Source organism: Trachemys scripta, chromosome 24 (genome assembly GCF_013100865.1).
Source record: "Trachemys scripta elegans isolate TJP31775 chromosome 24, CAS_Tse_1.0, whole genome shotgun sequence".
NCBI lineage: Eukaryota > Metazoa > Chordata > Testudines > Emydidae > Trachemys > Trachemys scripta.
The window spans coordinates 730,498-753,757 of record NC_048321.1 but is presented as its reverse complement, the minus strand read 5'-3'; the positions used below and the strand labels follow the sequence as shown (position 1 = coordinate 753,757).

The 23,260-nt window shown below is 53.1% G+C and overlaps 2 protein-coding genes across 5 annotated transcripts in view; one reads left to right on the top strand and one right to left on the bottom strand.

Moving 5' to 3' along the window:
- The window catches only part of LOC117869717 (proline-rich transmembrane protein 1-like), a 23,179-nt gene extending 5,288 nt beyond the window's left edge, over positions 1 to 17,891 (bottom strand). The window contains exon 1 of one of the 2 annotated variants that reach the window (XM_034756780.1): positions 17,312 to 17,891. The gene's annotated coding sequence lies outside the window, so the exon portion shown is untranslated. Of the gene's footprint in view, positions 1 to 4; positions 83 to 17,311 lie in introns of those variants that run through there. The other variant, XM_034756781.1, reaches the window with a different exon arrangement.
- LOC117869718 (protein NKG7-like) lies at positions 12,577 to 23,260 on the top strand. Of its 3 annotated transcripts, none has more exons than XM_034756783.1 (5): positions 12,577 to 12,729; positions 19,747 to 19,963; positions 20,342 to 20,488; positions 20,715 to 20,843; positions 21,287 to 23,260. In XM_034756783.1, exons 2-5 carry the CDS (start codon positions 19,789 to 19,791, stop codon positions 21,331 to 21,333), a joined length of 498 nt encoding a protein of 165 aa, XP_034612674.1. In that variant the 5' UTR covers positions 12,577 to 12,729; positions 19,747 to 19,788; the 3' UTR covers positions 21,334 to 23,260. The 3 variants fall into 3 exon arrangements, with proteins under 3 accessions (XP_034612674.1, XP_034612673.1, XP_034612675.1); XM_034756782.1 differs by having other exon boundaries at positions 19,744 to 19,963; XM_034756784.1 differs by having other exon boundaries at positions 12,604 to 12,652.

The following is a 23,260-nucleotide window of genomic DNA, read 5'->3' as shown; positions in this document are numbered from 1 at the left end:
CTACCCCTCATGTCCCTGCCTAGTGGCCCGTTAAAAGTCAGCATGACACTCCCATCTGGGCTGCCAGGAAGGGAGAGTTTGCTCCAGGGCTGGGTTTTCATAGAGTCATAGAATCATAGAATATCAGGGTTGGAAGAGACCTCAGGAGGTATCTAGTCCAACCCCCTGCTCAAAGCAGAATCCAATCCCAACTAAATCATCCCAGCCAGGGCTTTGTCAAGCCTGACCTTAAAAACCTCTAAGGAAGGAGATTTCACCACCTCCCTAGGGAACCCATTCCAGTGCTTCACCACCCTCCTGGTGAAATAGGGTTTCCTAATATCCAACCTAAACCTCCCCCACTGCAACTTGAGACCATTGCTCCTTGTTCTGTCATCTGCTACCACTGAGAACAGTCTAGATCCATCCTCTTTGGAACCCCCTTTCAGGTAGTTGAAAGCAGCTATCAAATCCCCCCTCATTCTTCTCTTCTGCAGACTAAACAATCCCAGTTCCCTCAGCCTCTCCTCATAAGTCATGTGCTCCAGACCCCTAATCATTTTTGTTGCCCTCCGCTGGATTCTTTCCAATTTTTCCACATCCTTCTTGTAGTGTGGGGCCCAAAACTGGACACAGTACTCCAGATGAGGCCTCACCAATGTCGAATAGAGGGAATGATCACGTCCCTTGATCTGCTGGCAATGCTCCTAATTATAAAGCCCAAAATGCCGTTAGCCTTCTTGGCAACAAGGGCCCACTGCTGACTCATATCCAGCTTCTCCTCCACTATAACCCCAGGTCCTTTTTTGCAGAACTGCTGCTTAGCCACTCGGTCTCTAGTCTGTAACAATGCATGGGATTCTTCCGTCCTAAGTGCAGGACTCTGCACTTTCCATCTCTAACCACTAGCCCCCACTCCCCTCCCAGAGCTAGGGATAGAACCCAGGAGTCCTGACTCCCTGCCCTCCCAATCACTGGACACCCTTCCTGAGCAGCTGTAGGATTAAAGACCATTTATCTCATTGATATTATCACTGTGATGCAATCACCCTTTGTTTCTGATTTTCACCCTACTTTTGTATCATTCAAATATATAAAAAATAACTTGTTTTATTAGGAAAATACCCTGTATGGCATGAGATATATGGATTAGGATAATACATTAGTCTGTGTGTATATGCAAAGCTGCCGCTTAAAGTAAGGCTATGTATTAGTCTGGAAGATAACCACACAATAACCAAACAGGCCCACACGCAAGCTCTGAAGTGTGTGCCTCTGAACGTCCCGATGACTCTCCCGCCCACCACGGACACATTTCAAGCTGCTCGCCGAGAACGGTTTAAAGATCTGACGCACTGAAATGGGAAGAAAATGAAAATCTGTCTCAGAACACGAGGACGCATTCAAAAGTTAAAAAAAAATAAGGAGAAAAGGAGGAAGTTGAGTGTATCCGCTGCAAACGGTGGGGCCGAATTATTAAACATTAATATTTCTAGGCTTAATCGTTCTAAGTCAGCAACAAAAAACGGCTTATTCAAATGAAAAGCTTTATGTGGGGATTAGCGATACATTGTTCTCTTAACTGCCGAGGTGGCCTTGTGTTTGGAGTTCGATGTTAGTTCTGTAGCAAACCACATTGAATTCCGTTCATCAAAGTGTTAAGCCACTGAGCACTTTTCCCCCCGTCCACCAAAATAAACCCCGAGATTTACCCAGAAAAATCATCACTAGTTTTTGGCACTGATTTTCACCCCCTGTGGTTCAGCACATTACCTAAGGGCATGTGGTAGTTCCCGTGACTCTGGGATCCATCTCGGGCCAGTGATTTTCCATGCAGCAGGGCTGGGGGCTTTCTTTGGGACAGTGCATTTCCATGCCCACGGCAGAGAGGATATAAATTGCAGTTGCAACGCCTCCATTTTGCCTCTTTCCTGACCCAATTCTCTGGACTGTGGATTTACAATTATAATTAATGGAGATATCCCATCTCCTACAACTGGAAGGGACCTTGACAGGTCATTGAGTCCAGCCCCCTGCCTTCACTAGCAGGACCAGGTACTGATTTTGTCCCAGATCCCCAAGTGGCCCCCTCAAGGATTGAACTCACAAGCCTGGGTTTAGGAGGCCAATGCTCAAACCACTGAGCTAGCCCTCCCATTAACAGGAGCACCTTGAACTCGGGACTGAGGACCCTCCAACCCTTTGGAAGTTACCAGAGAGTCTTTGTCAAGCTGTCTGTCCCGTCAAACCTTATCTAAGGACTTTGCAATCACTTGTCTGTATAGGATTTATTACCCATTTATAACTCTCTCTCCTTTTATAGTTGGTTTACTAAGGATTGGCTGACAGCGCGCTAAGATCTGAGCTGATATTGACCTGGGGTAGGGTGACCAGATTGTAACTGTGAAAAAACGGGACAGGGGGTGGGGGGTAATAGGCACCTATATAAGAAAAAGTCCCCCAAAATGGGACTGTCCCTATAAAAACGGGACATCTGGTCACCCTAACCTGGGGGGGAAGTGTCTCATCCTTTGGGATTGGAACGAGCCTCACAGCGGGTGAATTGGGTTTTCAGTAACCTCTCACTATATTAGACCTATTTGTCTGGGTGGGAGTCAAGGGCTGGGATGCCTAAAGGGGACGGCGTCTGGCTTCTGGTTAACCAGTCTGGTGCTGCTGAGGTTCTTTTTGCTGCAGCCGATTCTAGAGAAAACCACCAGCTCTGGGGATTGTCTGCCCTGAGTGCGTCATTCTCACTGTGGGCCATCCTGGTCACAGCTCCACGCCCAGCTCAGACGTGGCAAGGGCGTGTGCTGGGAGAGTCCGTGTCCAGCCCTGGGGAGTTGTATTGGCAGTGTTAAGGGAAAACAGCAAATGTAACTTCATTTTGTGTTTCAGGCCCACTATTAGTTAGAAGCCAGCATTCCATGTACTAGGAGGGAGAAGGGGAGGCATTTGGACACAAGAAGATAAGGGCAGCAGTTGAGAAACAAGCTAGCCGCATACCCAATCAGCTGCAGCATTAGACAGCACGGGCAGCATGCCTAGAGGGGATGGGGGTAGATAAGGGAAAAGTTTGTTTATTAGCTATGACTTACGATGCACGAGGACAGCACGCTTTGCTAAAAAATATATAATCTCTGCGTAACCTGCATTCTGGGTCCTCTCCTGACTAGCAGGGGGGCACCACACTCGAGAGTAATAAACCTGTTATCTCTGTAATTCTCTGCAGTTGTGGACTTGGTTCTTGTGCCTCAGCCTAGAGCAGTGGTTCCCAAACTGGGGTTCGTGAACCCCTGGGGGTTCGTGAAATGTTACAGGGGGGTTTCGGGGAAAAATTCTCTAATGGCGGACAGAGCTGTCCCTAGGGTCCCCGGACAACAGGGGGCCAGCAGTCCGGGAGCCCCTGGACGTCCAAGAGCTAAGCAGATCAAAGCAAGCTTATCTATCACACTAAGAAGAATTAAACTTCAAGACTCCTTATAAGAAATGGAAAGGGGAGTGGATATTTTTTGCTGTTTTTAAAATTAAATAGGCAGCTAGTATTGTTTTTAAAATTATGATGAAGAACAAGTTTAAGCTTTGTTGTAACGTGTGTTGTTTGCCTGGACTGCTCAAGACCTGAATGCTTGTGTAGGAGGAAGTCTTTGAGTTGACTTCTTAAATACCTTCCTGCTGTTTCACATCTGATAGTCCTTGATGAAATATAGGAGCCTTGTCTTATAACAGACTTATTCAAAGTGATACAAGCTACAAAAGTGAGATTTTGGAAGAGTGTTACCATTTTCATAATGTAATAAAATGCTGTAATGATAAATAATAATGAATAATAAATAGTGTGTAATAAGCACATCATAAAAACAAATGTTATATTTCCAAGATCACTGCTTTTATAATTTATACTCAGCTGGATACTGGGCTAGATGGGCCCATGGGTCTGAACTGAGGTGACAAGGAGGAGGCAGGATACCGGGCTAGATGGGCCCATGGGTCTGATCTGAGGTGACAAGGAGGGGGCAGGGTACCGGGCTAGATGGGCCCATGGGTCTTATCTGAGGTGACAAGGAGGAGGCGGGATACCGGGCTAGATGGGCNGGGCCCATGGGTCTTATCTGAGGTGACAAGGAGGAGGCGGGATACCGGGCTAGATGGGCCCATGGGTCAGATCCGGGGCTGTAGGGACAGGGTGGGAACTGGGCTAGATGGGACCGTGGCTCTCTGTCAATGATGGGGGTGCAGGTGGGACGCCAGGCTAGATGGGCCTCAGGCTCCGAGCTATCTATCGCGCAGCCAGCAGGAAGTGCTGGGCCAGGTGAGGAATTCCAACCCCTTGGGTGAAATTGTTCTCATTTCTTGGTGCGCTCAGGTCACAGGCAACGGGGAGGGAGCCGCAACGTCACGTGGGATGTGGCTCTTGGTTTTATATAATCATATGTGTATAAACAAACGTGCTACCAAAGTGGGGATAGAACCCAGGAGACCTGGCTCCCAGCCCCCCCGCTCTAACCACTAGACTCCCCTCCCCCAGCCAGGGACAGAACCCAGGAGTCCTGGCTCCCAGCCCCCCCACTCTAACCACTAGACTCCCCTCCCCCAGCCAGGGATAGAACCCCTGAGTCCTGGCTCCCAGCCCCCCAGCTCTAATCACTAGACCCCACTCCCTTCCCCCAGCTGGGGAGAGAACCCAGGCATCCTGGCTCCCAGCACCCCCTGCTCTAACCACTATCGCCCACTCCCCTCCCTGAGCTGGGGATAGAACCCAGGTGTCCTGATTCCCATTGCTGTGCTGTAGTCACATGACCCTTTCGCCTCCTCTTTTCCATTTCAATCTAATAAGACTGAAGCACCTGGGCTGTTCTCCCCGGCCTATTTTTACCACCTCTGCGAAAACAACCCCTTTGGGGGGATATTTCCTGCTTGGCCTCAGTGAACTCCACTGCCCAATTCTTATGAGTCTCCCCTGCCCCGCTCCCTCCAGCACAGCGCCCCTAGCGCCGCCCTGACTGCCAGAGGAGAGTCAGTGATGGTTTGGACTGGTTTACCTACTTCCTTGTTGAAGGTAAATAAGAAATGTTCCGGTTTGCTCAGGGTGGCTCCCTCTGTATCTGGATACCACTGACTCCAGTAACTAGCCCCTGAAAGGTCTAGGTGAGCTGTCCCCTTGAGGCCATTCTCCAGCTGCTCCCAGAGGTGGCTGCGTCTCAGTGCTGGGTGAGCTGTCGCCATGTGGCGTTATGTGTGGCTGTTCCCCAGCTGCCCCGCCCCAGAGGTGGCTGCATCTCCGCGCCAGACGAGCTGTCCCCATGCAGCGTCGTTCTGCGGCTGTTCCCCAGCTGCCCCACCCAAGAAGTGGCTGCATTGCCTACTTTTCTCTCTCTTCCCCCTCTGCCCCACCGCTCCCCAGGGCTGGTGAAACCCGAGGAGGGAGGTGGGGTGAATGTCGCACTGCACCTTTGCCTGGCAACACAGGCATGCAGAAGTCTGTGACCGTGGGTGCCTGGAGACAGGAGGAGACGTAGCCAGGTGGGGAGTCAGCTGGCATGGCGTAGGCCTCCTGAGCTCCCCTCCCCCCTGGTCCCACTACTGGCGGGGGGCGAGGGGGGCACATTCTAGTGCCCCAGCTATTTCAGGCCTGGACGTTGTCTCACAGACCAACATCCCGAGAGTGGCCAAGAGCTAGAATCCAGGAGTCCTGGCTCCCTGCCCCCTTCCCTCCCTCACTAAACTCCACTCCACGCCCCTCCCAGTCCTGGGGCTAGAACCCAGGAGTCCTGACTCCCTGTCCCTCCCCCCGCCAACTACTAAACTCCACTCCCCTTCCAGTCCTGGGGATAGAACCCAGGAGTCCAGACTCCCAGGCCGAACCCACTAGACCCCACTCCCCTTCCAGAGGTGAGGATAGAACCCAGGCACCCTGATGCTGGACTGGGGGACAAGGGGTTAGTACAGGAAGATTTGGGGCTTGTCACTGCTTGTTTGTTGCTATCAGGAAGTGGATGAACTGCTGCAGAATAAACAGATCAAACAAAGACGCTGCCCCCGCCCTGGCCTTCCCACACTGCCACCTTCCCCACTGCCAATGTCCCTCCCTGATATCCCTCCCCCAGACCTATGCCTCTGGGTTGGTTTAAACTTGGCCTGAACCTGGTGGCTGAGAGAGCCGCCTTTTATTATTGCTACACTTAAGGAACAATTAAACTCCTCTATAGAACCAAGTGTATGACAGATATAATGACCTTTAATATTGCCTCAGCGTCACCAGTACGGATAGAGGATCATGTTCTCACTGATGTGGAAACATTCACATACTTGGGCAGCACCATCAGCCAGGACGGTGGAACAAGCCAGGACATCCGGAACAGAATCAGTAAAGCCAGGAACACCTTCAGGAGCTAAAATACCGTCTGGAAATCATCAACCTACAACGCCAAACCCAAACTCAAGATTTCTCAGAGCTGTGTACTTTCAACATTACTTTACAGTGCAGAATGCTGAGGAATGAGAAAGTAGGACATAGAATCATAGAATATCAGGGTTGGAAGGGACCTCAGGGTTGGAAAGGACCTCAGGAGGTCCAACCCCCTGCTCAAAGCAGGACCAACCCCAACTAAATCATCCCAGCCTGGGCTTTGTCAAGCCTGACCTTAAAAACCTTTAAGGATGGAGATTCCACCACCTCCCTAGGGAACCCATTCCAGTGCTTCACCCCCCTCTTAGTGAAAAAGTTCTTCCCAATATCCCACCTAAACCTCCCCCACTGCAACATGAGACCATTACTCCTTGTTCTGTCATCTGCCACCACTGAGAACACCCGAGCTCCATCCTCTTTGGAACCCCCCTTCAGGTAGTTGAAGGCTGCTATCAAATCCCTCCTCACTCTTCTCTTCTGCAGACTAAATAAGCCCAGTTCCCTCAGCCTCTCCTCGTAAGTCATGTGCTCCAGACCCCTAATCATTTTCATTGCCCTCCGCTGGACTTCTCCAATTTGTTCACATCTCTTCTGTAGTGGGGGACCAAAACTGGACACAATACTCCAGGTGTGGCCTCACCAGTGCCGAATAAAGGAGAATAATCATTTCCCTCAATCTGTTGGCAATGCTCCTACTAATACAGCCCAATATGCCATTGTCCTTCTTGGCAATGAGATCACACTGCTGACTCATATCCAGCTTCTCATCCACTGTAATCGCCAGGTCCTTTTCTGCAGATCTACCGCTTAGCCAGTCGGTCCCCAGCCTGTAGCAGTGCATGGGATTCTTCCTTCCTAAGTGCAGGACTCTGCACTTGTCCTTGTTGAACCTCATCAGATTTCTTTTGGCCTAATTCTCCAATTTGTCTAGGTCACTCTGGACCCTATCCCTTCCCTCCAGCATATCTACGTCTCCCCATAGCTTAGTGTCATCTGCGAACTTGCTGAGGGTGCAATTAATCCCATCATCCAGATCATTAATAAAAATGTTGAACAAAACTGTTCTCACCAATGTAGAAACATTCACATTCTTGGGCAGCACCATCAGCCAGATGGTGGAACAAGCCAGGACATCCGGAACAGAATCAGTAAAGCCAGGAACACCTTCAGGAGCTTAAATCCCGTCTGGAAATCATCAACATACAACACCAAACCCAAACTCAAGATTTCTCAGAGCTGTGTACTTTCAACATTACTTTACAGTGCAGAATGCTGGGGAATGAGAAAGTCTGACATGGCCAAACTATCTTCATTCCATACAACCTGCCTCAGAAAAATCCTCCATGTCTTTTGGCCCCAAACAATCTCAAACTAAGATCTGTTGACAGGGTGCAGCCAAGAGGATCTGAGCTCTATCATTGCCAGGAGGCGTTGGAGATGGATCGGTCATGTGCTTCGGATGGCAACTGATCCCATCACCAGAGTAGCAATAAGATGGACACCTGGAGGCAAGCGAAAATGAGGCCGCCCGAAAACAACAGGGCGAAGAGCTGTGGAAGCCGAGCTGAAAAACCTGGGGCACAGCTGGGGAACCGTTGAAAGACTTGCCAGAAAGAGACAGGAGTGGAGAAGCTTTGTCACTGCCCTAAACGCTAGAGGCGTAATAGGAACATGATGATGATGATGATGATAGAACCAGGCAGATTAAACAATTGCAGCCTCCACTCAGAACAAGGGCACACCTGGGCAGAGGAGTTTCTCTGGGTATTGTCTGTTGGAAGGGGTGTGTCTGTGGAGAGAAGTGGCAGAAAGCCAAGGAGGCGTCCAGAACAAGCACTGGGAATGCGGCCCTCAGAAAGGCCAACAGAGAGAGCGAGAGAGACCGAGAGCGAGCAAGCGAGAGAGAGAGTGCTATTGGGCACAGTGCTGGCTGGAAGGGGGCTTGGGATTGCAAACAAAGAAATTTTCTCCAGCTCTTTGATTCCTGCTGTATTCAGGGAAACAGGCCCTTGTGCATGGACAGGATCTTCTAGACCCTGAATAGTGGTGAACCAGTCGGGTCAAAAAGGAGTAAAGTTGATGTGAGCAGGGGATCCACTTTCCAAGGAAAGAAAATTGTGAGCTGAGATTCCTGTGGTGCCAAGATGGAGCAAATAACGAAGGCATTGCAGACTTTACAGCCGGCTGAGAGGAAGCAAAACAAGACATGAAGCAACCAGAGACTTTGCAGAAGAAAGTAAACCAAGACCTATAACAGCAGGGTCTGGAAGGGTGAATGGGAGTGTTCCTGGTCTTGCCCACTAGGGGTGCTGTGCACACTGATAAAACTCAGGAGTCCTGGCTCCCAGCCCCCTCCTCCAACCCGCTAGTCCCCCCTCCCTTCAGAGCTAGGGACAGAACCCAAGAGTCCTGGCTCCCAGCTCCACATTTCTCTCTGTGGGTTTGGGCTGGATCTTCATTGTACTCAGGCGTCTCTAACATCCAGGGGTGTCTGATCTCTGAGCCCTTTGTCCCTCCCCAGTCACCCAGCGACTCCACCCGGCGTCGGCACTAATGGTGCGGGGATGGCCAATCTGCTGGTTGTGTGACGTTAAAGCCAAACAGCACTTCCCAATTTCCAGGAATGGATTTAAAGGCTGCTAGGGGCCAATGTGCAGAAAAATAAGAAAATCACAATAAACCTACTTCCCTAAGCACTTTGGAGAGCTGGAGTCTGGGGCAGACAAGCAGCTGGTGTTTACACAACATGCTAAAGGCTGAAAGAAAGAAACAGTTTTGCCACTCAGCAAATCATTAACCCATGGGACTCCCCGCCACTGGGTGCTAGAAGGGTTAAGGATCCAGGTCCTGCTATGCCAGGCGCTGCCCAGACACAGAGCGAGAGACAGCCCCTCTCCCAGCTGAGATCAGGGTCCCATTGTGCCGGGTGCTGCCCAGACACACAGCGAGAGACAGCCCCTCTCCCAGCTGAGATCAAGGCCCTGTTGTGCCAACCTCACTCTGGAATCGATCAGCACTGGTGCGGGCAGGGCAGGGGGTGCAGGGCTGGTGCGGGCAGGGGGTGCGGCAGGGGCTGACTGGAGACAGGGCAGGGGGTGCGGGGATGGCTGCAGGCAGGGGCTGGTGCGGGCTGTGCAGGGCAGGGCAGGGGGTATGGGGCTGGTGCGGGCAGGGGTGCAGCAGGGGCTGGCTGTGGGCAGGGGATACGGGTACAGTGGGTACAGCCCAACCTGTATGGTAAGTGCCCCCTCCTGCTCCCTCCTCCACCGGGATAGCAGCAGCAGCCCAGGGCTCGGGGGCTGTTTAAAGGGCCCGGGGTTCCCCTGCTTCTACCGCCCCGGCCCTTTAAATAGCCGCGGGAACCCTGGGGAAGCGGTGGGGCTCCAGCGGCTATTTAAAGGGCCGGGGCGGTAGAAGCAAGGGGAGCCCCGGTCTTTTTAAATAGCCCCCACAGCCCTACCCCAGGGCTCCAGCAGTGGGTCTCTGGTGGCAATTTAAAGGGCCTGGGGCTCCAGCCCCTGCTGGGAGCCCCAGACCCTTTAAATTGCTTCCTGGGGAAGCCGGGCCACCCGGTACGCCGTACCGGCTCTTGCCAGTACACCGTACCGGGGCTTGGGTGTGGGGCCCGATTCAGGGGAATCAGTGGAATCGGCCTAAAGCCGGCCCTACAGGAACGCCGGACCCTCAGTCGAGCTAGTCAGACACACTTGTGGCGGGTCAGTAACTGACGCGCTCGAGTCTGTGAAGCCTTGAAATCACTGACACTTTTGTGCATCTCGTCCGTGCCCTCGCGGAGCGTTTTGGCCCGTTCCAGAGCCCGGCCCCTGCCCCAGTGCTGGGATTGCCCTGAAACAGGGGGAAACCAGGACCACCGAGACCACCTAAAAAACCCTGTCATGGCTTTCAGCCTGGAACTGGGTGACTGCTGAGCTCTCTGGCTTAGCAACCTGGGCTCCCTCTCACACTGTGATGCTGTGACAAGCTACAAACCTCTGGCAGGTCCTGCCCTTACACAGCCATCCCCAGGCAGGGACACACCCAGCTGAGTTCCATGAATGGTCTCCCAGCCCCTCAGGAACCAACAATAGAGGCTCCAGCCAGTTCCCCACAGCTCTCTTCAGCCTAGGACCCCAGAGCTGCACCGTCCTGCTCTGGTCAGAAATGTGGATTTGAAGTGATTATAAGTAGCGAGGGTAGAGATAAAAAGTGAAATCGCAACTGAGTTCTCTAAACGAGACAGGATTTGAACCAAGCCGTGTCTCGCGCTGACAGACAATCCAGGCAGGTCCCAGCTCCTCCATACACCGGCTGGGACTCCCCGTAAGGCTACAGCCCCCTCCCCAGTTCAGTCTTTGTCCTCCAGACATGATTGTGGGAGGAGTGAAGCCAAGTGATGACGTCACTTTCCCTCCTTTATCGTTTCTTCCAGCTTGCTGAAAAGCTCTTTTGCTATGACGTGAGTCAAGCAGCCTCCATTGTCTGCCTGCTCCCTCGGAGAAGTCTCCATTGTCCACGGTTCCTGGGATAGTCCCTGGGCATGTGGATTCCTTCAATGGGCCATCAGCGCATCTGGCTGCTCCATTGTTGTACCCGAAAGGCTGGTCGTGGGGGGTTCCCAACCTCCCAGCATATTTCAGTAACACACACGTAGCAAAACATCACGGCTCCCCATGCACTGACAGCACAGCCAATCCAACGGGGTATTCATGTTCAACAGATCCAGCCTTTTAAAATGATACCTCACAAGGCAGACTCTGCACAAAAAATATCATAATTATATCACCGTGGTAAAAATGGGGGTTGCATGGTGTTGCTTTGGGGTACAGAGTGTCTCAAGGCCCAAAAGATCAGCTTGGAAGGCAGCTATCTGTCCTGCTCCGGAGGAAGCCAATGTTCTGGGAAATCCGGCATTCAGGCCCGAGGGGTCGGGCAGCAGCACCTAAAAGCCAGTCACAGCTCCTGGAGAAGGGGGCCCGCGAGGCCCAGCCGCCCCTAAAATCCACTAAGACAAGTGCCCCGTAAAGAACGTGGGGGTCGTACTCTACGAGCACCAGCCCTTGGGTTAGCCGGAGCAGGCAGCTACCGAGGAACCGGATTCCTCGCCGGCTGTGGCAATATTCCCAGGCCCGGGAGCGGCAGGTGGCTCCAAAGAGGAAAAGAAACTGCGTCAGAGGCTTCCAGGCTCGTAAAGGCCATTTAGCCACACTTGCTACTTAGGTGGCAGTGAGGTCCAGTAGTTAGAGTGACTAGGAGTCAGGACTCCTGGGTTCTTTCCCCAGCTGTGGGAGAGGAGCGGGGTCTAGTGGGTTGGAGCAGGGGGCCTGGCAGTCAGGACTCCTGGGTTCTATCCTTATTTCTAGGACGTGAGTGGGGTCTAGTGGGTTAGAGTGGGAGGGGCTGGGAGCCCGGATTCCTGGGTTCTCACCACATCAAGGGAAGGGGAATGGGGGAGCTGGCAGTCCTGGGTTCTATCCCCATCTCTGCCCCTTTAGAGACCTTCCTCTCGCTCTGAGGGCTGAGCGGCTCCTCAGATGCTTTGAGATCCCAGCTGGCCAGCGCTAGAACAGGACCAAGCCTCATCCCTTCTCCAGGGTCTCAGAGCACGGGGGTCGTGGTCCTTCGAACTCTGACCCAGCAGGCCCATTTGGCCTGTGGCTGGGGAGTTTCCAGTGTTGAAGGGGTTAATGAGAACAGGCACCAATCACCTTCCTGTTTTCCGGAAAGTGGAAGTTTCTCTGCTGTGGTTGGAAAAGAAAGTGGAAGGCTCCAGTGTATAAACTGTGGACAGAGCCAGGGACACAACCCAGGAGTCCTGGTTCCCAGCCCCCGCTGCTCTAACCACTAGACCCTCCTCCCTTCCCCTCCCCGAGCCAACGAGAGAACCCAGGAGTCCTGACTCCCAGCCACCTCTGCTCTAACCAATAGAATCCACTCCTCTCCCAGAGCCAGAACCTGGGAGTCCTGGCTTCCAGCCCCCCCTGCTCTAACCACTAGACCTCACTCCCCTCCCCAAGACAGGGATAGAACCCAGGAGTCCTGACTCCCAGCCCCCTGCTCTAACCACTAGACCCCACTCCCTTCCCAGAGCCAGGGACAGAACCTAGGAGTCCTGGCTCCCAGCTCTGCTCTAATCTTCTTATCACTGGACTTTCCCCTCATCTGAACAGAAGATTTGTTGTCTCTATTTAGCAGGAAGTTCCTCCTGGCTCCTTTTCCTCCCTGAGCATTGCTGTGTGCCCGGGCTGCAGTTCCAGAATGGCATGAGTGAGTCTTTATCGTTTATCTGCCAGAACTGCCTTGGTTAGTGTCAGCAGTGGGATCAGACCAGCCCCCCAGCCCAGGTAAGAGCTGCTGTTTGCAGAGCTCCCCATCTCCGCAGCTTCCCTTGTTTTCTGCCTCAGTTTTCCCCAGCAGTGACAGCCGTCTCTCTCAGCTGCTGGGAGACATGCTTCTTCCACGTAACTAGGCACTGCCTAGCAGCTCAAAGTGCGATGGGGCAAAAAAGGGCCCAAGGCGATCCTCAGACGTGTAAACAGGGGAGTCCTCAGTAGAGGTGGGGAGGGGTTTTTAGCCTCCATCTAAGGCACCGGTGAGAGTGCCACTGGGACGCTGCGTCCAGCTCTGGTGCACGTATCTTTAAAAGGATGTTGAACAGCTGCAGAGGGGGCAGAGAAGTGGAGCAGAAAGGGCCTGACAGAGAGACACCTGACCGAGCTCCAGCTGCTGAACTGGTCAAAGAGATGAGCGAGAGGTAACTTAAGCAGCATGGATAAGGACCTTCCCGGGCAGGAAACCCCGGGTCATCAAGAGCTCTCGAATCTTGTGGAGAACGGACACCCAAGCCAGGCTCATTCCAGTTCGAAATCAGGCACACTTCCCAGGACGGCGGTGAATTCTCTGTCTCTTGGCGTCTTCAGATCTAGACTGCCAGCCTTGCTGGAATATGTTTATTGGGTTTAATGCAGGGGGAGCTGGGAGTCAGAGCACTCAGCTTGAATCCCCAGCACTGGGAGGGGAGTGGGGTCTAGTGGGTTAGAGCAGGCCGGGGCTGGGCATCAGGACTCCTGGGTTCAATGACCAGGCAGTTTCTCTCACTCAGCATCGCTCAGCAACGTTGGAGCTGGCTGATGGGGTGGAGATTGTGGGCTGTGAGAAGGAAACAAAACTTAGGATGGGGAGAGCAGGGTCTGTGTCCACATAATGGACACTTTCCTCTGGGGCCCCCATCTCGTGGAGTCAGCAAAGGAGCTGAGCTGGGCTGGAGTGAGCCCTTCGAGGGAGGAGGTGATGCAGAGAACAGGTGAGGGCTAATTTAAGCAGAGCCCCCGGACTGCATGGGGAATACAACTGTCTGTCTGTCCCCATCCACACCCAGCTATCTATACACCTCTATCTAGCCATCCCCTTACACCCCCCTCTATCTATCTTATCTAGCTATCATCTATCTCTCTATCCCCAGACACACCCACTCTATCTATGTATTATAGCAAGGTGCCAACTCTGCTAAAGTTAACAGCAGCTTTCTGTTTACAGGCCACTCCTAAGTGCTGTAAAATCCACATGCTCTTTCCAATTGCTTTCCAATTGTCTTAGCAATTTGCTGTTCTTCATGGAGGAGAGTTAATGCGCTACATGTGGGGTCATTGGCGCTAGTTTGCTGAGATACAGCCCCTGCCCCTCCCCTTTAAGTTCAGAGATTCTCCCAATGGGTTTTTTGTGCATACTTGCCGTCTAAAGATCTGATGGCTTAATGGGGGTGTGGAGGGGAGAGGGAGATGGAAATGATGGTGAGAAGGGGGCTACATATTGCAGGGGATGGGGAAGGAGAGGGATACACCAGCCTTTCTAACAAGCTTAAAGTTCCTGTAACCATCATGTAATAAAACTGCCCCGTTTCTGGGGCACAGACCTGGTCGGAGATTTCTCTCTCCAGCCCTGCGGGCAATGACATGTTGCAGGTGGTTCAAAGCATGGCCATTCACTCCATTTCACTGCCACGAATCATGCAGCGCAGCCATCCGTAGGGTTGCCAACTTTCTGACCGAACAAAACTGAACACCCTTGCCCTGCCCCTTCTCTGAGGTTTCGTCCCGCTCCCTCCTCCCTCCATCGCTTGCTCTCCTCCACCCTCACTCACTCATTCATTTTCAATGGGCTAGGGAGAGCTGGTGAGGGTCCCTTTTTGACCGGGTGTTCGGTTGAAAACTGGACACCTGGCAACCCAGCGCTTAGCAAGCACATAGTGGCTGTATGGCCTTGCGGAGAGAACAGCAGATTGGAGCTCGGAAAACCTGGGCCATATTCCTAACTGCCACCTGCCTGCTGGGTGACCTAGGCCAAGTCATTGCCCAGCTCTGTGCCTCGGTTTCCCCATCTATATGATAGAGGCCATTGTGATCATCTAGCCAGGCCTCCTGGATAACACAGGCCTGAGAACTGCTCCCAAAATAATTCCTGGAGGAAATATTTTAGAAAGATATCCCATCTTGATTTAGAAATGGTCAGCAATGGAGAATCCACCACGACCCTTGGTAAATTATTCCAGTGGTTCCACCCTTCCTGTTAAAAATTGATGCCTTATTTCCAGTCTGAATTGGTCTAGCTTCAACTTCCAGTCGTTGGCTCTTGCTTGTCCGTTGTCTGCTACATTGAAGAACCCCATTATTAAACTTTTGTTCCCTGTGTCGGTGCTGGTAGACTGGGATCAAGTCACCCCTTAACCTTTCTCCTTGTTAAGCTGTGCCTGTCTCTGCCGCCAGTCTAAAACTCATACATCCCCACCCCGAAGATGGCCGTGCAGGACCGTCAGCAGCTTCAGAGAGCAGGGATTTGCCGGATTTGCTTTTGTCCTCGCTCCTGGCAGGTGCTCAGTGAGCTCCTTGCACTGGACTCAGTCCGCTCGATGGCTGCATCTGCCAGCCTCTTTGAGACCTTTTCATATTGAGTGGCAAAAATATTGGTCAACGCACGGTTAAGGATGCCTGGGGGTATCTTGTGCTCGTGCAGAGCATCAAGTTCAGCCAAATGCAGTTCTCTGCAAGCCAGCAAATGCAGAGGGAAGGTAAATGCCCAGACAGCCTTATCTTTGCCCCTGGGGCTATCAGTAGCCACGGGGAATTCTCGGCATGCAGTCCAGCTGCAATGCAGGGTGGAGGGATTAGACGGAGCATCTTGACAGAGCTGTGGTTGTGATCTGGGGTGGTCTGGGGTGATCTGGAGGTATATATGGGCCCCTCTCACTGCCCCCCGTCCCCCACGCGTGTGATCCAAGGAAAGAGGGGAACGCATACCTTGAGAGACCCAGTATGTCCAATTTTGGCAGAATTCGATTTCTATTTTTTAAATACTTTTGATAGACAATACCAATGTTTATTTTGAAGCATTTCCCCCTATTTTTATAAATTTAAATGTTCCCCATTGCACACAATTATGGGGTTTAAGCCTTTTCCTCCTAATTTTTATTTACTCAAATGTTCATAGTTGTGGGAAGTTATAGCAGGGTGGGATCAGACAATAGGGGAGGGTCGGACAATAATTATTTAATGTCAGTTTCACTATATCCTTCCAGTTCTGGTCGCCCCGCTCAGAAAGGAGATAGTGGATCTGGAAAAGGTTCAGACAAGGGGAACAAAGATGCGCAAGAGTCTGGAGCAGTTTGCAGATGAGGAGAGACTAAAAAGATTAGGGTGGTTCAGCTTAGAAAAGAGGCGACTGAGGGGGGATATGATTGAGGGCTATAAAATCATGAAGGGGGGTGGAGTAAGTGACCAGAGAAGTGTTATTTACCCTTTCCCACAATACAAAAAACCAGGGGTCACCCGGTGAAATGAACAGGCAGCATGGTCAGTATAAACAAGAGGAAGTGCTTTTTCACACAACAAGGCTCCGTTAACCCATGGAACTCATTGCCAGGGGACATTGTAAAGTGTAACTGAGTTAAAAAAAGAACTGGATAAGTTCCTGGAGGATAGGTCCATTGATGGCTATTAGCCAAGATGGTCAGGGATGCAGCCTCTAAATCTCTGACTGCCAGAAGCTGGGAGGGGAAGTTGGGGTGGATCTCTCCAAAATTACCCTGTTATGTACACACACTCCTGAAGCCCTCATGTTGGTCATTGCTGGAGACAGGATACTGAGCTAGACGGACCATTGGTCTGCCCCGGGATGGCAGCTGTCATGTTCTTATGACAATAGATGCTGCGATTCAAAAAGTGAAACTTCCCCACCCTTAAAACACAAACTTGCAGCTTTGCATGTCAACATACACTCAGCAAATACCTTGAAATCAAACTCCAGTTGTGCCCGGGGCAGCGTTCCTCTTACTTTTTGATCAATTTTGATCATCATAGATGGAAATGTCGGCTAGTGGGTCGATGGGTGTGATGTGATCCTCAGGGTACAATGTGGAACTGGGGTACCGCTGTGCCTGCTTAACTCTCCGGCCTGGGCTGTCTCTCACAAAGCTGTGCCAGTCACAAGCAGCAATCCCCTCCAGGCGCTGCGATCACTCAGCCACCAGCAGGTGGAGCACCACGCCCAGCTAAATTGCACGAAGACTCCCTGAGCCACTCATGAATCAGCCATTCACCCCAGCCCAATGCCTTGCACCCCAGAAATATACCATCTGACACGGCTCATGATTACCTTGGACAGTGAAAGCTCATTAATTTGTTCACCACTTTGTCAAAGGGTAGGGGACGTGCAGCAGTCCCTGTTAACCTGAGCTAAGATTCCCCGAGCACTTCCACCAAAACACACTGTTTTAGGTAAAATATAAAACAGATGTATTAACTACAGAGAGCTGGATTTTAAGTGATCATAAGTAGCAAGCCTAGAGGTCAGAGTTGGTTATGTAGAAATAAAAATAAATTTGCCGTCTACATTCTACAGACTAAGCAAGATTTGGATCAAGCAGTTTCTCACCCTAATAGATGTTACAGGCAGCTCACAGTTCTTGATACACAGGCTGGATTCCCTCTCAGCCTGGGACCAGTCTCCTCAGTTCCAAGTCTTTGTTTTCCAGACTATCTTCCAGGTGTTGAGATGGGGACGGGGAGAGGCCAAGAGGTGATGTCACCGATCCTCATTTATACTTTCTCTCCAGCTGCTAGAAAGATCCTTGCCCTGACGTAGGGGTCAGGCAGCGCCCACTGCATACGTGCCCTCTCTGAGGAGTGTGGATTCTTCCTGATGGGCCATGATCGCCTGTCTGGCCAGCGATTACTGCGCCTTTGTTGCCACTGAAAGCTGTGGGCGTCTCCCAACGTCACAACATATTTCAGTAACACACACGTAGGAAAACATCATAGCTCCCCATACAGGGCTAGCACATACAATCCAACAGGGTATTAATGTTCAACACAGCAAGACTTTTTAAACAATACCTCACACAGCATGCATTGTATAAAACCCTTCGTAACCGTGCTGAACCTGCCTGGAGGTTCCCGGGTGCAATTTTGATGTATGGAGTGCCTGGTGGGTACGGGGAAATCAACGTCGCTCGACAGCGGATGAAAACTGAATGCTTTGCATTGTGTAGGGTGTGTCCGTAGCAGGGCACTGGCTTATCCTGCGGTGGGGATTGGCAGCTGTGGGGCAGGAGAGGAGCCTGGTCTGTGGGTTTAAAGAAGAGGAAGTGAAAGGCGAGTTAGATGGTGTGGGGCACGTGAGGGGAAGGCGCTGAAAGGGCTGTGAAATGTAGCTGCCAGCTTCTCAACCTTTTTGCTACCAGGCTTGCTGCCTTCCTAGACTGTCAGGGAGATCTCAGGGACTGGTCATTGAGAAAGACTGGGCTACCTGGCTGTAGGAGGGGGCAGGCAGTTCCTGTTAAATACCTGGCACAGGTGGTGGTGGGGGGTTGTGTTATGGGTGAAGGGGGCATGGCACAAAAAGGGAGCGTGAGGGTGGCACACGGGCGTGGACCCAAGTGCTGTATTTCCTGGTCTGCAGAGGCTGGTTGATCTTGGTGTTCGGGAAGGGCCCAAGTTCCCCCCCGGGCAGCCTTAGCTCCGCGTCAGAAAACTGTTTTGAGGCTGAATCAGGCTAATTGCAGGTTCTCTCCATCCATGATCTGGGTGGGATCTCGCTAGGGTCGCTCCCCCCCGCTCTGGGACTGTCCCGGCATCTGCAGGAATAACGAACCTTGAATGAACTATTCAGGGCCGGCTCTAGGTTTTTTGCCGCCCCAAGCAAAAAAATTTTTGGCTGCCTCCCACCCCAGCCCTGGGCTCCCCCTGCATCTCCCTGCCGCTCCAGACCTGGGCTCTCCCCCCTCATCTGCACCCCCTGTCGCCCCAGCGCTGGGCTCTGCCCCCCACCCCACCCGTACTCCCTGTCACCCCAACCCTGGGCTCTCCCCCCCACCCACACCTCCTGCCGCCCCAGCCCTGGGCTTCCCCCCACCAGTGCTGACTCCGCCCGCTCCCCCCTCGCCTCCAGTCAGTCTGGCACTGGCAGGGTCGGGGTAGAGTGGGGGGCTCCCGGGCCCCGCCTCAGCTCAGGGTCCCTCCAGCAGGGGCTCTTGCCTCTAGGACCGTCCAGAACCTGGGAGGGCAGAGCCGGGGGACCGCCCGGGCAGGGGGCTGAGGAGCTGGGGCAGGGTAGCCCCAGAGGGAGTGTAGCCCCGGAGAGCGGGACGCAGGCCCCACACGGCTGTGCCCTGGGCACTGGTCCCCACTATGGCCCCACTGCAGCTGCTGCTCCTGGCCGCCCTGCCGCAGTCCCTGGGTGGCTCGGGCCACTTCGCCAAGCCCCGGCTGCGGCGCTGGGGGGCGGCCGCCCTGCGGCACCTGCAGGCAGCTCTGTGTGCCCCGCGGGGCGGCCCCCAGCCCGAGTGTCCCACGCTCGGACCCTGCCTGGCCCAGCCACAAGGTGCGGGCGCTGCTCCCCGATGCAAACCGCAGCGGCCCCAGGGCACCCCCCGTATAGGACGCGCTGCTGCTGCCAGGGCCGGCTCTAGGCTTTTGCCCCCCCAAGCGCAAAAAAAAAAAAAAAAAAGGCTGGCTGGAATGCCGCCCCTGAAAATGTGCCGCCCCAAGCCCCTGCTTGGTTGGCAGGTGCCTGGAGCCAGCCCTGGAACTATTGTGTCATGCGATGAAACCTCCAGGTACATGTCCCAGCCAAACTGGCAAGCCTAGATCTCACTCTCTTTCCATCCCAGGTTTCCCTTCACTGCAGCCCTTTATTTGTACCCTGCCCACCCCCGCCCCGGCCAGTGTGAAGGGACAGCTGGGGTCATGGCCCCCTCCCCATCTTCCATTTCCTCCCTCTCGCTCTCGTCGGTCCCTCACCTTCTCCCCTACCTGGGACGGGGAGGCTGGTCTGTGACCATCCCTATTTCCCATCTGGCTTCCCAGCAGCTCCCTCCCCCCTGAGGATCAGGCCCCAGGGACCCCCCAGCAATGGCGCTTATCCGGATCGCAAGCGTCATCCTGGCTCTGCTCAGCCTGGCGCTGCTGGTGGAGGCCCTGGTCTCAGACAACTGGGTGAAGGTTAATGAAGCAGAGGGGAGTCATCTTGGGCTCTGGAAGATCTGTGTGCCACAGGTTTGCATCTTGTATCCAACCAGAGTACCAGGTAAGGAAGCTGTGGGTCCTGTCCCCAGCTCTGGGAGGGGAGTGGGGTCTAGTGGTTAGAGCGGGTTGGAGGCTGGGAACCAGGACTCCTGGGTTTTCTCCCCAGGTCTAGAAGGGGAGTGGGGTCTAGTGGGTAAAACTGGGGGGGGGCGGTAGTGGTGGTGGTAACTAGGACTCCTGGGTTCTTTCCCCAGCTCGGGAGGGAGGGGAGAGACAGGGGAGTGGGGTCTAGTGGATTAGAGCAGAGGGGCTGGGAGTCAGGTTCTCTCCCCAGCTCTCGGAGAGGACAGATGAGTGGGGTCTAGTGGTTTAGAGGGCTGGGAGTCAGGACTCCTGGGTTCTGTGCAGTTACTGATTTAACCCCTTCCCCGCTCCACAGGTTTCTTCCACACCATCAGGTTTTTCATGATCCTGGCCATGTTTGCCGGGTTTCTCTCCTTCTTCGCTCTCATCGCCTCCTTCTTTTGCTCCCACTTTCGCTCCGTGTCCCTGATCCTGGTCTCCACCACGGGCAGCTTCAGTGCAGGTACCGCACCCACAGGGCCCCCACCTTGCCGGCCAGTCCCGGACCACGGGTCCCACAGCTCTATGGATATTGTGGATCCCCCACAGCCAGCCCTGGGGAGGATGTCCCTCTCCCCTGGGATCCTGCCCTGGGCTCTGGCAGCTCCCCCTGGTGTAGGGCCGGGGCAGGGGCTGGGACTGAGCATGGGCCGCACTAAGGGGTGTCCTTGCTGTTCCCTTTGCCCCAGGACTCTGTGCCATGATCGCGCTGGTCGTGTTCACCAATACTGATTGCCAGCTTGTCATGCCAGGAATGCTCTCCTACAGTTGGTCCTACGGCCTGGGCTGGCTGTCCTTCTTCCTGTATCTTGGAACTGGTGAGCGCACCTAGGGCTCTGTGGGCTGAGATGCAGCCATCTCTGGGGTGGGGCAGCTGGGGAACAGCCACACATAACATCACGTGGGGATGGCTTGCCCACCACTGAGATGCAGCCACCTCTGGCGTGGGGCAGCAGGGGAACAGCCACACAAAACCTCACATGGGGATGGCTTGCCCACCACTGAGATGCAGCCACCTCTGGGGTGGGGCAGCTGGGGAACAACCACACATAACATCACATGAGGATGGCTTGCCCACCACTGAGATGCAGCCACCTCTGGGGTGGGGCAGCTGGGGAACAACCACACATAACATCACATGGGGATGGCTTGCCCACCACTGAGATGCAGCCACCTCTGGGGCGGGGCAGCTGGGGATCAGTGGATGATGCTTCCATTGGTTCCGTCACGGTCCTGAGCCCATTTCTCTCCTCTGCCCCAGGTGCGGTAACGCTGCTCACCCCGGGATCCTCCTACAGCCGAGTGTGAGGCCCACACTGCCCCCTAGGGATGGAGCGGGGAGGGCTGGATGGAGCTTGCAGCGTCGTGGGGACGAACCTCGAGCAGGGTGTGTGAACTTGTGTGTCTGTCTGTCTGTCCTACTACCCTCTGCTGGAGGGGATGAACCCTGCTGTGTGTATATGTCATTCTGGGCTCCCACAACCCCCCATCACAGAGATTGCCCCCCTCCATACAGCCCCCCTGCCCTCCTCTCTTCTTCCCGGGGCCCCCAGCTGAACCCTATTTCTTCCATGGAGATTAAAGGGCCTGTCCTCTAAGCCTTCTGTCTGGGGATTTCTGGCCCCTCAAAAACACCCCCATCCCTCCCACTCCCCTGGGGTGAGTGTCAAAGACAGGCAGGACGCCTGGGTTCTCTCCCCAGCTCAGGGAAGGGAATGGGGTCTAGTGGGTCAGAGCAGGGAAGGGGGGTCAGGACTCCTGGGTTCTATTCCTAGTGCTAGGGGGAGCGGGGAGACGACCAATGAGAGCAGGGGCGTCGGTTCTGATCACATCAGCTCTGGGAGCTCACGCTCGGTTTCTGGGGGTGTTGGGGCTGCAATGTTATAAAACACTCCCTGTCCAAAGTTGCTTCGCCGCTGACCCTGACCAGGCTCCAGCGGGCAGAGGCGTTCAGTCACTGACATCTGCCGTGTCAGAGACGGAAGGGGTGGGCAGGGGGGTGACTCAAACCGGGGGAGGCCGGGGAAAGAGATGGGCGGGTAGCCAGGGTAAATCAGGGACTGAATAGACGGAGGGTTTTTTCCTTTCTTAGATGCTAGTTTTTGAAATGATGTGGAAAATATCCCCCCAAATTCTGGCGTTTACATCTAGATCCATCTCTAAAATCAGGCACTTTTAGCCTTTTTAAAATTTCAGTCATTCCCGAATTCACCGCAGAGATTTCACGGGGGTGGAGAAAGGTGACAGGCCGGCAAAAGAATTAATATTGGGAAATCAATAACTGCCAGCAGTTGGTAAATGTGAGCGGGAGCAGAGATTCCTCTTGAAAAACCCTGCTGTGGAGAGCAGCTTAGAGCTAAGCACGGAAGATTAGATTTTTACTGGTAAATGTCAGTAAAGTTTTATCTAATCCTTTCACGCCGCGCTGTAATCTGCTTTCAACAACGCCGATTTCACTGTTTACACACGAACGGACGAGAAAGTATTTCCTCATTGGTATTAATCAAAGTTTACAGCCAGGCAAAGGAAGAAAAACGCTGACGAAGAATTTCTTTGAGTCAAAATCCAGCGATCTGGACTTTTGAACTAGGCCTGTTACAAATGGAACAGGTCTGATTTGTTGCTTGATGGCTGTGTCTTTTGTGTATTTTGCCACGTGATGTATGTTGACAATGGGTGTTGTAAAGAGTTATAAAACTGTAGCTTCTTGAGCCCCAAGACTGACTGCCTTCGAATAAAACCACCGACTAACCGCCCCGCAACGTCACACGACTGCACGGTTATAGAGAGACATTTTAAAAAATGATTAAAGAAAAACATTGTAAATTGTCCGGGGAAATTTTTTCAAAAGTAAACATGGAGTTCTGCCGAACACGTCTATATCTAGGCTTGGCAGAGAGGCATTTTCATCGGTGAACGTCGATTTCAAGGGGCGGAAAAATATCTCCCTTGATAATAATCGACATTTACAGAGTAAGAAGAACGCTGCTTGAGAACGTCTCGGTGTTTGATTTCAGGATATTGACTTTGCATATGCGCACCAGCGACATTTGTGTTTTAAGGGTTAGAAAGCCTTAAGTTTTAGCATCTCAACCGCGGCGGTCAGGAAGTAATTCTTGGCCGACCCTGCTGTTCTATGCTTCCCCCCGGGAAATCGATAACAATCAGGAAAGAATTGTGAAAATTTCCAGGGATGAGAATTGAAAAAAAACCACGCTTGAAAATAAACATTGAT

What these genes read in the sequence shown, in the direction of transcription:
- LOC117869718 (XM_034756783.1), top strand. Translation starts at nt 19,789, where the DNA reads ATGGCGCTTATCCGGATCGCAAGCGTCATCCTGGCTCTGCTCAGCCTG. An exon ending in GTATCCAACCAGAGTACCAG is followed by an intron (nt 19,964 to 20,341) that starts GTAAGGAAGCTG and finishes CCCGCTCCACAG; the next exon opens with GTTTCTTCCACACCATCAGG. An exon ending in CTTCCTGTATCTTGGAACTG is followed by an intron (nt 20,844 to 21,286) that starts GTGAGCGCACCT and finishes CCTCTGCCCCAG; the next exon opens with GTGCGGTAACGCTGCTCACC.